The sequence below is a fragment of the Myxocyprinus asiaticus genome, chromosome 11 (genome assembly GCF_019703515.2).
Source record: "Myxocyprinus asiaticus isolate MX2 ecotype Aquarium Trade chromosome 11, UBuf_Myxa_2, whole genome shotgun sequence".
Classification (NCBI taxonomy): domain Eukaryota; kingdom Metazoa; phylum Chordata; class Actinopteri; order Cypriniformes; family Catostomidae; genus Myxocyprinus; species Myxocyprinus asiaticus.
Window position 1 is genome coordinate 48,700,782 of NC_059354.1, and position 14,918 is coordinate 48,715,699.

Genomic DNA, 14,918 nt, shown 5'->3' on the forward strand with positions numbered 1-14,918 from the left:
AGTTTGGTTCACTAGGCTACACAATCATGGGGAAGACTGCTGATCTGACAGTTGTCCAGAAGACAATCATTGACACCCTTCACAAGGAGGGTAAGCCACAAACATTCATTGCCAAAGAAGCTGGCTGTTCACAGAGTGCTGTATCCAAGCATGTTAACAGAAAGTTGAGTGGAAGGAAAAAGTGTTGAAGAAAAAGATGCACAACCAACCGAGAGAACCACAGCCTTATGATTGTCCAGCAAAATCGATTCAAGAATTTGGGTGAACTTCACAAGGAATGGACTGAGGCTGGGGTCAAGGCATCAAGAGCCACCACACACAGACATGTCAAGGAATTTGGCTACAGTTGTCGTATTCCTCTTGTTAAGCCACTCCTGAACCACAGACAACGTCAGAGGCGTCTTACCTGGGCTAAGGAGAAGAAGAACTGGACTGTTGCCCAGTGGTCCAAAGTCCTCTTTTCAGATGAGATCAAGTTTTGTATTTCATTTGGAAACCAAGGTCCTAGAGTCTGGAGGAAGGGTGGAGAAGCTCATAGCCCAAGTTGCTTGAAGTCCAGTGTTAAGTTTCCACAGTCTGTGATGATTTGGGGTGCAATGTCATCTGCTGGTGTTGGTCCATTGTGTTTTTTGAAAACCAAAGTCACTGCACCCGTTTACCAAGAAATTTTGGAGCACTTCATGCTTCCTTCTGCTGACCAGCTTTTTAAAAATGCTGATTTCATTTTCCAGCAGGATTTGGCACCTGCCCACACTGCCAAAAGCACCAAAAGTTGGTTAAATGACCATGGTGTTGGTGTGCTTGACTGGCCAGCAAACTCACCAGACCTGAACCCCATAGAGAATCTATGGGGTATTGTCAAGAGGAAAATGAGAAACAAGAGACCAAAAAATGCAGATGAGCTGAAGGCCACTGTCAAAGAAACCTGGGCTTCCATACCACCTCAGCAGTGCCACAAACTGATCACCTCCATGCCACGCCGAATTGAGGCAGTAATTAAAGCAAAAGGAGCCCCTACCAAGTACTGAGTACATATACAGTAAATGAACATACTTTCCAGAAGGCCAACAATTCACTAAAAATGTTTTTTTTTTTTTTTATTGGTCTTATGATGTATTCTAATTTTTTGAGATAGTGAATTGGTGGGTTTTTGTTAAATGTGAGCCAAAATCATCACAATTAAAATAATCAAAGACTTAAACTACTTCAGTCTGTGTGCATTGAATTTATTTAATACATGAGTTTCACAATTTGAGTTGAATTACTGAAATAAATGAACTTTTCCACGACATTCTAATTTATTGAGATGCACCTGTACACAGTCCTATATATATAGTACTGTGCAAAAGTTTTAGGCACATAAGATGTTTCACAAAAACATTTATCTTGAGATAGTTATGTATATCTTCAGCTTTAGTGTGTCAATAGGAAATATAAATGTTAGACTCCCAAACATTACTTTTGCAAATAGAAAAGATTAGAATAGAAGAACAGGGAGCCCTGCAACAGATGTCATGGCCCCCACAGAGCCCCCCACTGAGCATCGTGTCAGTCTGAGATTACATAAAAAGACAGAAGCAATTGAGACAGCCTAAATAGATAGAAGAACTGTGGAGAATTCTTCAAGAAGCTTGGAACATCCTATCTGCCAACAACCAAGAAAAACTGTGTCCAGGTGTATCTAGGAGAATTGGGCTGTTTTAAAGGCAAAGGTGGTCACACTGAATATTGATTTAGCTTTTTTTATATTTACTGGACTTTGTATGATGTTAATTGAAAAATGAAAACTATTTAAGGCATTATTTTTGAAGACATCCTCACTATGCAACATTTTTCACAAGTGCCTAAAACTTTTGCACAGTACTGTGTATATATATATATATATATATATATATTCTATCCCACCCATCAAATCAAAGGTCGTCACGGGCCAAATTTGGCACTAGTTTGGGCACCTCTGATCTATAGTATCTATCTGTCTGTCTATATATCTGTCTGTCTGTCTGTCTGTCTGTCTATCTATCTTTTTTTTTTTTTTACCACATAGGCCTGCAAAAATACTAAAACATTTACACGTTTACAAACAGGCCTACTAGCCTATGAAATATCCTTAGGCTTTTGGCTTGCTTTAGAATGAGTATTCTATTGAGTATTTAGTTGATTCACTTGTTTATGAATACGATTTTCAGAGTTTCATGTCTCATGTTCAGAGTGTAAATGCATCGGAGCTCCACTGCAACTGCATCCGCAGCTCCGCCGCCCACCAGTCAGTCAGTCAGTCAGTCAGTCCCCGCGTCTGGACGTCGACAGCAGCGGTCTGCGCGTGTTTTTCTCCGTGTTTCGGGCGCAGATCTGGGCGAGAGCTCTGAAAGGAAAGTATTAGTGTCGGACAGGAGCGCTATTTCCACGTCTAAATTTACAGCTGATCTTCATGGGCAAGGTGTGGAGGCAGATGTACCCCCAATATACCTACTACTACCCCCCTTACCTGCAAGCCAAGGTACGAGAATTCAGTTTTATATCGCTATATATAGATTAGGCTGCGGTGTGCCTTATTTTATGCGTTATTTGATGTTTTTCACTGAGAGAATCGCGCGTCAGCGCTGCTATAAGTTTGTACCTTAAGGGGATTTCGGGCGGATGTTTTAATATATTTTTTTTAATATAAAGTATAAATATTCAAATCCATATGTATCGTAATCGTTGCTGCTTTATATTAAGTGCTGCTTTTAACTATGTGGATGTCGGTTTCATGGCGTTATTATGATTATTTATTTATTTTAGCCGTTCTCGGCCATCGTGAATTCCTGTGACATGACATCGTGTGTTCTGGGTGAAGAGAAAGCTCTGTAAACTTTAGCACTACAGTGTTTGTTATGACCCGTTTTTCCTGTTAACTTGTTAATTTATCATGCAACTTTATCCCGTTGAAAATTAGAAAACGTTATTAATGTTTTGCTGTAGCTACAAAATACGTAATTGTGTAAAGCCGCAGAAATCAGTAAGGCTTTTTGTTTATATACATTCTTTTGTATTCTTTTCAGAAACTAGGATTTTTATGTGTTATGCAATTTAGGCACATTATAAAACATGCTGTTTTCCAAATGCGTAGTTTAATGTCTTAAAGGGATAGTTCACCCAAAAATGAAAACTCTCTCATCATTTACTCACCCTCATAACATCCCAGATGTGTATGACTTACTTTCTTCTGCTAAACATAAATTAAGATTTTTGGAAGAATATTTCAGCTCTGTGGGTACATAAAATGCAAGTGAATGGTGCCCAGAACTTTGAAGCTCCAAAAAGCACATAAAGGCAGCATAAAAGTAATCCATAAGACTCCAGTGGTTTAATCCATGTCTTCTGAAGCAATCAAATCGGTTTTGGGTGAGAACAGACCACAGTATAACTATTTTTTCGCTATAAATCTTGACTTCAAGCTCGATTACACTTCCTAGCCCCTTCTAGCGCTCTGCGCATACGTCAAGCACTAGGAAGTGTAATCGAGCTTGAAATAATGATTGTGCTTAGAGACTGCAATGGCAAGATGTTCAGTGAAAAATGTGTTATATTTTTGGTCTGTTCTCACCCAAAATCAACTGGATTGCTTTAGAAGACATGGATTAAACTACAGAGCCAAATGGATTACTTTAATGTTGCCTTTATCTGCTTTTTGGAGCTTCAAAGTTTTGGTCACCACCTATTGAGCTGAAATGTTTCTCCAAAAAATCCAGAAAGTCATACACATCTGGGATGGCATGAGGGTGAGTAAATGATAAGAGAATTTACATTTTTGGGTGAACTATGCCTTTAAAGGTTAGTTCACCCAAGAGCAAAAATTATGTCATCCTCTACTCACCTTCTTGTTGTTCCAAACTTATATGCTGTTATAATTAAACTTTTCTGAAGAATATTTACGCAGCTCTTTTCCATTCAGTGGCAGTTCATAGTGACCACGACTGTCAACTAGGGATGTGCACGGTCACGTTTTTATCATTCAGTCAACCATGAGGTTTCACAAATGGTTAATGGTGTTTTCGCCAAGAGTCGGGACGCAAGAATAAAAAGTGTTTATTGCAATTAAATTTCCTCAAAATAGCAGCAAATAATGTGCACAGTAAGCTATGAGTCTAAATAGCACAATACATAGATCTTCAAATGATAAAATATCACATTAAAATGAGTCACAGTCACATGAAGTCCTCTTTGCAACCTGAACTTCTTCAGAATGCAGCACAACAAATGAAACACAAAGCTGTTTCGAGATACGTTTATAAAAATGTTAAGTTCTGTTTAATCTTACTTGGTGTCTAAAAATACGGCACTCCTGCACAAGACTCTGAAAGAAAAAAACAGTGAGATTCAGTGCAATAGTGAGACGTCCGTCAAATGTTAAGAGTGTATAGAAAAACAGTAGAGACGCACACAAAAGCGTGTTTGAACACCCCCAACTCGTCCAACTTGAAAAACCGACCCAAACCTGGCTGGAAACCCAACGGTTTGTCAGAACTCGTCGAGTTCGACAAACGAGTGAGATGAAGACCTCTATTGCACTATTTAAGTTGTTATTCACTGATAATCTTCTCCTCTGAAAAAATAACTGCAGGCTTGACGTCTATAATGTTTGATCACGCAACACATATGCAATGTGCATTTGATTTGAAAGCAACAGTGGAGATTTTCAGTGTTTAGATAGCATTGTGTGAGAAACAGGGTGAAAAGTAAGTGTTTATGAACTAGTAATCTGCCATTTTACTCGTGATTTGTGAATCATTGTTGTTGTAGCGCTTCTAGTGTTCATTTCACCAGAAAACTGCAGCGATACATACAACAAGCCACTTAAAAATCATTTAGCAAAAATGTAGGTATAATAACATGATTCTATGAGATCAGGTTGGTGACTGCAGTGTGAACGTGGCCCATGCGGCTTTCTTTCTGCATAAGCAAAGTTAGAAATCACTTTTTTTGTGATTAGACATACAGTTCTGGTTCTAAAAATTTCCAGTGTTTTTTTTTTTTGTTGTTTTTTGTTTTTTGTTTTTTGCTTGGTGGCTGTTTTTCTTTGTTATTTTTGGACACATGCCCTTGTAGGAGACTAGAACAAGTTGAGATGCTTTTGTAAGATAAGCCTTGACAGGGAAGGAAGGCCGAACAGTTTTATTTTGTGTGTTTGTTTTTTTATTACGGCAGCTTGATTTCTCTCAAAGCTGGAAGCCAACAGCTTTTGTCTTTATTTGAAAGACAGAGAGGTAGAACACATTTATAAGGAGCTCTTCTCTTAGTACAGATGTTGAATGTACAGCTTGGACAACTAAAATGTTGGATGCACTAAATTTGAGCATATTTGGTCGTGATAAAGTGTTTAACTGTAATGTCAAAAGGGTGAATCTCACAAAATTTGGCAAGAATATGTCCTATTTCTCACCAAAATTGGAAGAAAATTAGAAAATTACTGTATTTTATGAATATAGACAATGAGTCTATGTTTTGCATTATTATTTTTATTGACATGACAATTACATTTCTCATTACTTTAATGCAAAAAAAATCTACACAGTCATTACTGTTGTATTTATGTATTTATATATCATGGTAGTATTTGTTTTACTTTAATTTATGCTGATTTATTTTGAAAAAAACATTGCATTACAGTATTTTTTTAACTGTAATTGTGTAAAATACAGTATGACTGTCTTCTACATTTCCTTCAGAATGCATGCATGCAATGAACTAGGAATTATGTAGCTCTATAGAAAAACAACAAAACTATAACCGAATTTATTCAATTTAAACATGCGAGTCTAGGGAGACATGCTTTTGCTTTATCTCTTGTGCATAATTGTTCGAAAATGCATCATTTGTGACATGAATAATAATTAAAATCCACCAGTTTGTTCACAGACTGGTTCAAGTCTTTCCAAGCGAAGCATTAGCTTGTAGGTGGGCTGGCTGTGTCAACATGGGCCTTTGATCGAGGGGTGGATTTTAGCGCATTAACCGCCATTGGACATTACATGCAGTGCCTGCTAACAAGGCCATTGTGAAGGGCCTTAAAAAGTCCTATACAATGTTTACAATACAGTCTGAAGAGTTGCCTGGCAGCAGAATGTACACAATTAACCAGCGCCACGGCGTGCTCATTATGTGTGCGCAGAGCTGAAAGAATTCCAATTGTTCTTCAATGATAGCATTCTGTGAACTTTTTGACATGAGTAAAATAAGGGACCAGCACATAATAATATCCACCGTGGTGGCACAGCATTCTGCTAAGTACCCATTTCACAAACACAGGCGAAGATCTCTAAAGGGCCCTTCAGCTTTACTGACAATGTCAATGAGAGCCACACGGACTGGACGGGTGTTAATAGACCAGCTTTGTTACTTTGTGTAAACAGGCAATTCAATAAACGAGTAGGTAAATATATGAAGACTATGTGGGGTAAAAATAGATTTGCTGTCGAGTAGGGCTGGCCAGTGTGACGGTATATGCTGTAGAAACCTAACCCAGTTGTGCAATACCATTTATACCATCGATGATATATTTGCACAGTTATCAAAAGGCAGAACTACTTTACGTTATGTAGAGTGTGATGAAGAAACATGAAGTAATGTAAAAAGTCAGAGTGGAAGTAACTAATGCTGTGTTACATCCTGTCGAAATACTGCAGTTACGAGATGGCAACGCAGAGATTCTACTCGCACATTTACTATAAAACGCATGCAGAATATATATTTATACAATTAAATCGCAGCATTTTGCGCTTTAATAATCACACTGGGCCGTATAACTAACGTCTTAACCGGAGGTGAAAAACACAGAACGGAATAGCGTACATGACAATAGCAATCTGAGGTGTGGGTTGGCGCTGTTATGTCATCAACAAGGTGTTTCCTTCCACAGAACTGCCGCTCACTGGATGTTTTTTGTTTTTGGCACCATTTGGAGTAAATTCTAGAGACTTGTGTGTGTGAAAATCCCAGGAGATCAGCAGTTACAGAAATACTCAAACCAACCCATCTGGCACCAACAATCATCCAAGCGATTATCTAATCAGCCAATCGTGTGACAGCAGTGCAGTGCATGAAATCATGCAGATACGGGTCAGGAGCTCCAGTTAATGTTCACATCAACCATCAGAATGGGGAAAAAATGTGATATCAGTGATTTGGAGCGTGGTATGATTGTTGGTGCCAGATGGGCTGGTTTGAGTATTTCTGTAACTGCTGATCTCCTGGGATTTTCACACACAACAGTCTCTAGAATTTACTCAGAATGGTGCCATGGAATTGCAAATAGAAAAGCAATTGTTTTACTTTATTATTTTTATTGATACATTTAACCTTGTTAAATAGGCTAAAGAAATGTGTTCAATGGCATATTACCTATTTTTATTTGTATTATTGTTATTTTTATTTTATTTATTTTTTGTGGTATTGAAATTGGTATCAAGATTTTACTTGTATCGGTACCAACTACTGACATTTTGGTATCGTGACAACCCTAATTTCTGTGGCAACACATAATGCCACAATGGATCCATGTGCAGCTTTTTGTTGTTGTTGTTGTTGTTGATTACAGCACAGTATGTTTTTGCTACATATCTATTAAATCACCTTTATATGCTTTCGCAAAATGTTTTAAGAACAAAGAAAGAGCTCCTGGTAACAGTGGCATAATAACATCAAACACAAATATTATGTGTTTACCACCTTTAACTGTTGAGGCCGCTGGCATATGGGTTCTGTTTTACATGACGTCACGACTGTCAAGTCAGAGATATCATAGAATTCTGAGATTATAACTTGGAAGTAGAATTTATGCAAAGACATGAACACATTTTACAAGTCAGAATCTACTAATTATGGAAATTCCTCATGATGTGAACACACCATTCAGTTTGCATAAATAAAGAATTCAATTGATGTGCGAATATCAGCTTTTTAAAAACAACTCTGAATGGGGCTCATCCAATTAAAATTTGAAATGTAGCTTTCATTTGTAAATTATTTTATGTGATGTATTATCAAAAAATAGGCATGACCACAAGGTTATTTAATATATATATAAAAAAAATTCACATTGAATTTCCTGCTTATATATTGTAATACACTATACAGTATTTAATACAGTACATTCTGAATTTCCTGTGGAACACATGCAATGGACGAGGAATTATGTAGCTCAATGGAAAGCAACTAAACTATAACTATTATAATTTATTCATGCTAAATGGTGTAAAAATAGATTTGCTGTGGAAATAACTGATTGTTGAGTAGAGCTTGGCAGTATGAAATATGTGAACTGGTATAGAGTTTGCCGTACATATATTTGCACAGTTATCAGTGGGCAGTACTGCTTTATGTTATTTACAAGTAAGAGTGATGAAGAAACGTGGAGTAATGTGAGAAATACAGAGTGGGATGGAGTTGTTTACAGTTGCCAAGCAACATTGCAAGTTAATATTTTAGGTTGCATTAATTTAGAGTTCAGTTAATGTGCGGTGAATGGTGTGCAAATATCGATATTTTACAATGGCTTTGAATGTGGCACCTATGTGCCTTTCATTTGTAAAGTATTTAATTTGCTGTATTATCTAAAAAAAAAAAAATAGGCATCTCCACATGGTTATTTAATAGTATATACAGTTGTGCTCAAAAGTTTGCATACCCTTTGAGAATTGGTAATACAGTATATGTACCATTTTTAAAGAAAACATGAGTGAGCAGGCAAAACACATTTCTTTTATTTCTTATGGGATTCATATTCAACTGTAGGTTATAACAGAATGGCACAATCATAAAACAAAACATGGCAACAAAGAAAAAAATGAAATGACCCCTGTTCAAAAGTCTGCATACCCTTAGTTCTTAATACTGTGTATTGCCCCCTTTAGCATCAATGACAGCGTGCAGTCTTTTGTAATAGTTGTCTATGAGGCCCCAAATTCTTGCAGGTGGTATAGCTGCCCATTCGTCTTGGCAAAATGCCTCCAGGTCATGCAAAGTCTTTGGTCGTCTTACATGAACCACACGTTTGAGATCTCCTCAGAGTGGCTCGATGATATTAAGGTCAGGAGACTGTGATGGCCACTCCTGAACCTTCACCTTTTTCTGCTGTAACCACTGGAGGGTCAACTTGGCCTTGTGCTTAGGGTCATTGTCGTGCTGGAGCGTCCCATGCGCAGCTTTCATGCAGAAGAATGCAAAATGTCTGCCAGTATTTTCTGATAACATGCTGCATTCATCTTGCCATCAATTTTCACAAGATTCCCCGTGCCTTTAGAGCTCACACACCCCCAAAACATCAGTGAGCCACCACCATGCTTCACAGTGGGGATGGTATTCTTTTCACTATAGGCCTTGTTGACCCCTCTCCAAACATAGCGCTTATGGTTGTGACCATAAAGCTCTATTTTGGTCTCGTCACTCCAAATTACAGTGTGCCAGAAGCTGTGAGGCGTGTCAAGGTGTTGTCGGGCATATTGTAACTGGACTTTTTTATGGCACTGGCGCAGTAAAGGCTTCTTTCTGGCAACTCGACCATGCAGCTCATTTTTGTTCAAGTATCGTCGTATTGTGCTCCTTGAAACAACCACACCATCTTTTTCCAGAGCAGTCTGTATTTCTCCTGAGGTTACCTGTGGGTTTTTCTTTGTATCCCGAACAATTCTTCTGGAAGTTGTGGCTGAAATCTTTCTTGGTCTATCTGACCTTGGCTTGGTATCAAGAGATCCCCGAATTTTCCACTTCTTAATAAGTGATTGAACAGTACTGACTGGCATTTTCAAGGCTTTGGATATCTTTTTATGTTCTTTTCCATCTTTATAAAGTTCCATTACCTTGTTACGCAGGTCTTTTGACAGTTCTTTTCTGCTCCCCATGGCTCAGTATCTAGCCTGCTCAGTGCATCCACGTGAGAGCTAACAAACTCATTGACTATTTGTACACAGACACTAATTACAATTTAAAAAGCCACAGGTGTGGGAAATTAACCTTTAATTACCATTTAAACCTGTGTGTGTCACCTTGTGTGTCTGTAACAAGGCCAAACATTCAAGGGTATGTAAACTTTTGATCAGGGCCGTTTGGGTGATTTCTGCTATCATTTTGATTTAAAAAGGAGCCAAACAACTATGTGATAATAAATGGCTTCATATGATCACTATCCTTAAATAAAAGACAGTTGTTTTGCATGATCAGTCATATTTTCAAAATCAATGCCAAAATTTCACAGTTTCTGCCAGGGTATGCAAACCTTTGAGCACAACTGTAAACTACAGATGCAGCATCCACCAAACATTGGTATCTGCTGATAAAAGCAATTCTATGCACTATCGTTTAAAAATATAATATAATTATATATAATTTCCTGCCACAAAGGGGCAGAAAATCGTGTTGGACATTTAGCCTATAACTCGTGCTTGTGTAATTAATTATTAGTTGTTTGAAACAAGGTAGCATAAATATCTGTATCGGCAGATTCTGGTTTTCCGAGCGTTGCGGTACCCTAGGATCTGATCTCCTATATCAGACATTTTTGCATCGGCTCCAGTGTGTTTATTTTCCCTTGTGGCACGACTACAAGCACATTGTGTCAGCAGAGTGAGAGACCCAATTTCAGATCCTATCTTCAAACCAGGAAATAATTGCGTTCGCATAATTAGTGATGAGTGTGATTTTGAGGTTTTATTTTTCCTCTAACATTAAATTTTTACTCCACTGATGGTTAGGTTTGGGGTTTGGGTTGGAGGGTACAGTTTATAAAATATGTATTCCCCTTCACTGTATTACAGCCTGTACAGCTGAAAACAACTCGCTTCACAACTCGCTTTTGGTGCCCCTCTGTGGACATTTCACCGCAGAAAATTGCGCTCACAGATGCACATATGTCCAATAACACTTACCACTTTGGCCACTGGGGGCAGTGTTTCAAATTTCGGTAAGCACAGACCGATTTCAGTTAAAGAAAAGTCAACCTACTCTTTACGATTTCACTGTGAGATCATTCTGAACCAGTATCAGCACACAAATTTTGTATTGGTGCATTGCTAATATAAATCATTTTTCATTATTTTAGAGTTTCCTGCTAAAATATTTTGATATATGCTGTTGCTTTGATACAAAATTACTCATACTGTGCTTTAAGATTTTGGTCATACCGCCCTCTCGTACTGTCATAATGATAGAAACAAGGCGTACTGACGTTTTAATGAGGAAAATCTCAATTTAATCATTGATTTGTCTGTGAAATAAAGACTGTAATATAATCTCCAGAGGAGAGTTTATGAAAGTATTGCAACTGACTTGCGACAGTCTCACTGTCTTTCCCTTAAAGCAAATGATAAAAAACGAATTTTCAGCAGATAACCAGTTTACACATGAATATTTCAAAAGACATCAGCACTGTTGATGTTGTGATTGTCAGGTTTTGATGCAAAAAAGATGCTCAATAAAACACGTTTGTCATTAATGAGCAATATTTTCCAGTCTCTTTATATACTCTGGAGAAAATGTCTAGTATGTTGTAAATATTTAAATGACATGCATGGGCCCCAGGAGTGTTACGCAAAAAGTTGTTTTGTTTTATGCAAATATACAAGTCAGATTATAGTCTATAGGACTATAGGATCTCATTTTACCAAATCTCTCAGAGCATCTTTCCAAGTCTTGCCTTTCTGTGCAAAGCCAATTTCGACCAAATTAAACACTTAGGAAATATTCACAGGGTTGATCTGCATGTCTGTCTGTCTGTCTGTCTATCCAAGGCCTATATAACCTTCAAAATCCAAGACATTTTCTGACTTTTTTCAGACAAAGATCTGTCAAGATGGCAATGTTTGTCCTGATGAAATTTCCTGGATTAGTTTGTTACATATTTTGACTAATTTAATTATGTTTTCAGTTGCAGTACTCTCATCTTTTCAACCCTTTTAAACCCTGCTAAATCATGAATCACAATTTGAAGTTCGTAAACCATGCACTAAATCTGAATAAACCCATTGCTAATGCAAGTCTGTGAATAAACAAACCATAACCAATAATTAATAAAGAAATCAGTAAACAAAATCTAAGTTGCAATTTTCTTTTTTCTTGTGATTCAAAAAAAACAAAAAAAACAAACAAAAAAAAAAAAAAAAATATATATATATATATATATATATATATATATTTTTTTTTTTTTTTTTTTAATTGAAAATGAAATCCGCTAAATTGGATAGCAGTTTCCAATGTCACATAATGGAAAAATTTAAAAATAAATTATATATATATATATACATATATATAGAGAGAGAGAGAGAGAGCGAGAGAGAGAGAAATGATAATGTACGATCAGCTGGTCAAAAAATAACTTCTAATAAATACATGTAATTTAAATGCCTAATGGCTAAATATAAAGTTTTAGCAAAATAAATATTAAAAAAGTGATCAGGACCCCAGCTTATTACATAGCTACCAAATAAATAAACGAATAGGTCTGAAAAATTGATTTGAGTTCAAATAATTTTATTATGTACAGTAGCTATGCAGAAAATCGTTGCTTGGGACAACGGTTATTTTTGTTTAGCTGTAATTATACAACAATATTTGACCGCAGAATGCTGCAAGTGTCCAATCAGAGTCATCTATTCAAGAGAGCCATGTAATAATGATCAATATTTCACAGTAAATGAACAAAATCAACTTATTTGGAAATATAAACATGAGATATGAACATGAAATATGGCGTACTACATGCCGAAATGTGCAGTATTCAACAGAGCACACAAGTGCACAGTATACTGTATCCCATGATGAAATGCGCTCGTTACATAAGGCATTTTGCTTCATTTGCGCTTTAAAAAAAAAAAAATAGTAGGCAGTATAAGTAGCAAGCTAGTAATCCAAACAGCCCTACACACATCCATACTCTCTCTCTCACGGAGTAGCTGAGAGAGAGAACGTCTTCCTGTGCGACAGATGTACACACATGTAAACACACTGCTTTCAAAGCAGTAACAAACTTGCAGCTGCTGCTGTTTGCATGTACGATGTGGCCTCCGGCGAGAAGATGGAGCCTTCAATTTGAGCACAATAGCCGAGGCAGGAAGGTAGGTAGGGCAACAATGCAGAAATCGCAAAATGTTTTTGTTTACACAGTGCAAATGAAGCGAGACAGCAAAGAGAAAGGAGGTGGAGGAAGTTGTCAGAAAAGATCTGTGCATCTACGGAAGGAAACTGAATGTTTCTCAGTTACAGCTGAAGGCAGGAGAATGCAGTCCAGGCCAGTTGCATGCTCACTTTAACGTGTATGCTTTAGACGCAGTAAAGTTTAAAAGCTTCTGCTGTTTAGCCGGGAAAGATTCTTACAAAGGCTGCCATTAGATTACAACATTTTATCGAGTTACTTACATGACACGCTGATTAATTGCATACAGTGCATCCGGAAAGTATTCACAGCGCTTCATTTTTTCCACATTTTGTTATGTTACAGCCTTATTCCAAAATGGATTAAATTCATTATTTTCCTCAATTCTACAAACAATACCCCATAATGACAATGTGAAAGAAGTTTGTTTGAAATCTTTGCAAATTTATAAAAAATAAATAAATAAATAAATAAAAAAATCACATGTACATAAGTATTCACAGCCTTTGCTCAATACTTTGTTGAAGCACCTTTGGCACCAATTACAGCCTCAAGTCTTTTTGAGTATGATGCTACAAGCTTGGCACACCTATTTTTGTGCAGTTTCTCCCATTCTTCTTTGCAGGACCTCTCAAGCTCCATCAGGTTGGATGGAGAGCGTCAGTGCACAGCCATTTTCAGATTTCTCCAGAGATGTTCAATCGGGTTCAAGTCTGGGCTCTGGCTGGGCCACTCAAGGACATTCACAGAGTTGTCCCGGAGCCACTCCTTTGTTATCTTGGCTGTGTGCTTTGGGTCGTTGTCCTGTTGGAAGATGAAACTTCGCCCCAGTCTGAGGTCCAGAGCGCTCTGGAGCAGGTTTTCATCAAGGATGTCTCTGTACATTGCTGCATTCATCTTTCCCTCGATCCTGACTACTCTCCCAGTTCCTGCCGCTGAAAAACATCCCCACAGCATGATGCTGCCACCACCATGCTTCATTGTAGGGATGGTATTGGCCAGGTGATGAGCGGTGCCTGGTTTCCTCCAGACATGACGCTTGCCATTCAGGCCAAAGAGTTCAATCTTTGTTTCATCAGACCAGAGAATTTTGTTTCTCATGGTCTGAGAGTCCTTCAGGTGCCTTTTGTTCAAACTCCAGGCGGGCTGTCATGTGCCTTTTATTGAGGAGTGGTTTCCATCTGGCCACTCTACCATACAGGCCTGATTGATGGAGTGCTGCAGAGATGGTTGTTCTTCTGGAAGGTTCTCCTCTCTCCACAGAGAAACGCTGGAGCTCTGTCAGAGTGACCATCGGGTTCTTGGTCACCTCCCTGACTAAGGCCCTTCTCCCCCGATCACTCAGTTTGGCCGGGCGGCCAGCTCTAGGAAGAGTCCTGGTGGTTCCAAACTTCTTCCATTTACGGATGATGGAGGCCACTGTGCTCATTGGGACTGTCAATGCTGCAGAAATTTTTCTGTACCCTTCTCCAGATCTGTGCCTTGATACAATCCTGTCTCGGAGGTCTACAGACAATTCCTTGGACTTCATGGCTTGGTTTGTGCTCTGACATGCACTGTTAACTGTGGGACCTTATATAGACAGGTGTGTGCCTTTCCAAATCATGTCCAATCAACTGAATTTACCACAGGTGGACTCCAATCAAGTTGTAGAAACATCTCAAGGATGATCAGTGGAAACAGGATGCACCTGAGCTCAATTTTGAGTGTCATGGCAAAGGCTGTGAATACTTATGTACATGTGATTTTTCCGTTTTTTATTTTTAATAAATTTGCAAAGATTTCAAACAAA

General features: G+C 38.0%; 1 protein-coding gene across 1 annotated transcript in view; it reads left to right on the top strand.

Moving 5' to 3' along the window:
* Positions 1-2,264: 2,264 nt before the first annotated feature.
* Positions 2,265-14,918, top strand: part of LOC127448270 (RNA-binding motif, single-stranded-interacting protein 1-like) — a 95,097-nt gene continuing 82,443 nt past the window's right edge. Inside the window, exon 1 of the mRNA XM_051710680.1 lies at positions 2,265-2,500. Within this exon, the coding sequence (XP_051566640.1) occupies positions 2,432-2,500 (69 nt within the window). The 5' untranslated portion in view covers positions 2,265-2,431. The remainder of the gene's footprint in view (positions 2,501-14,918) is intronic.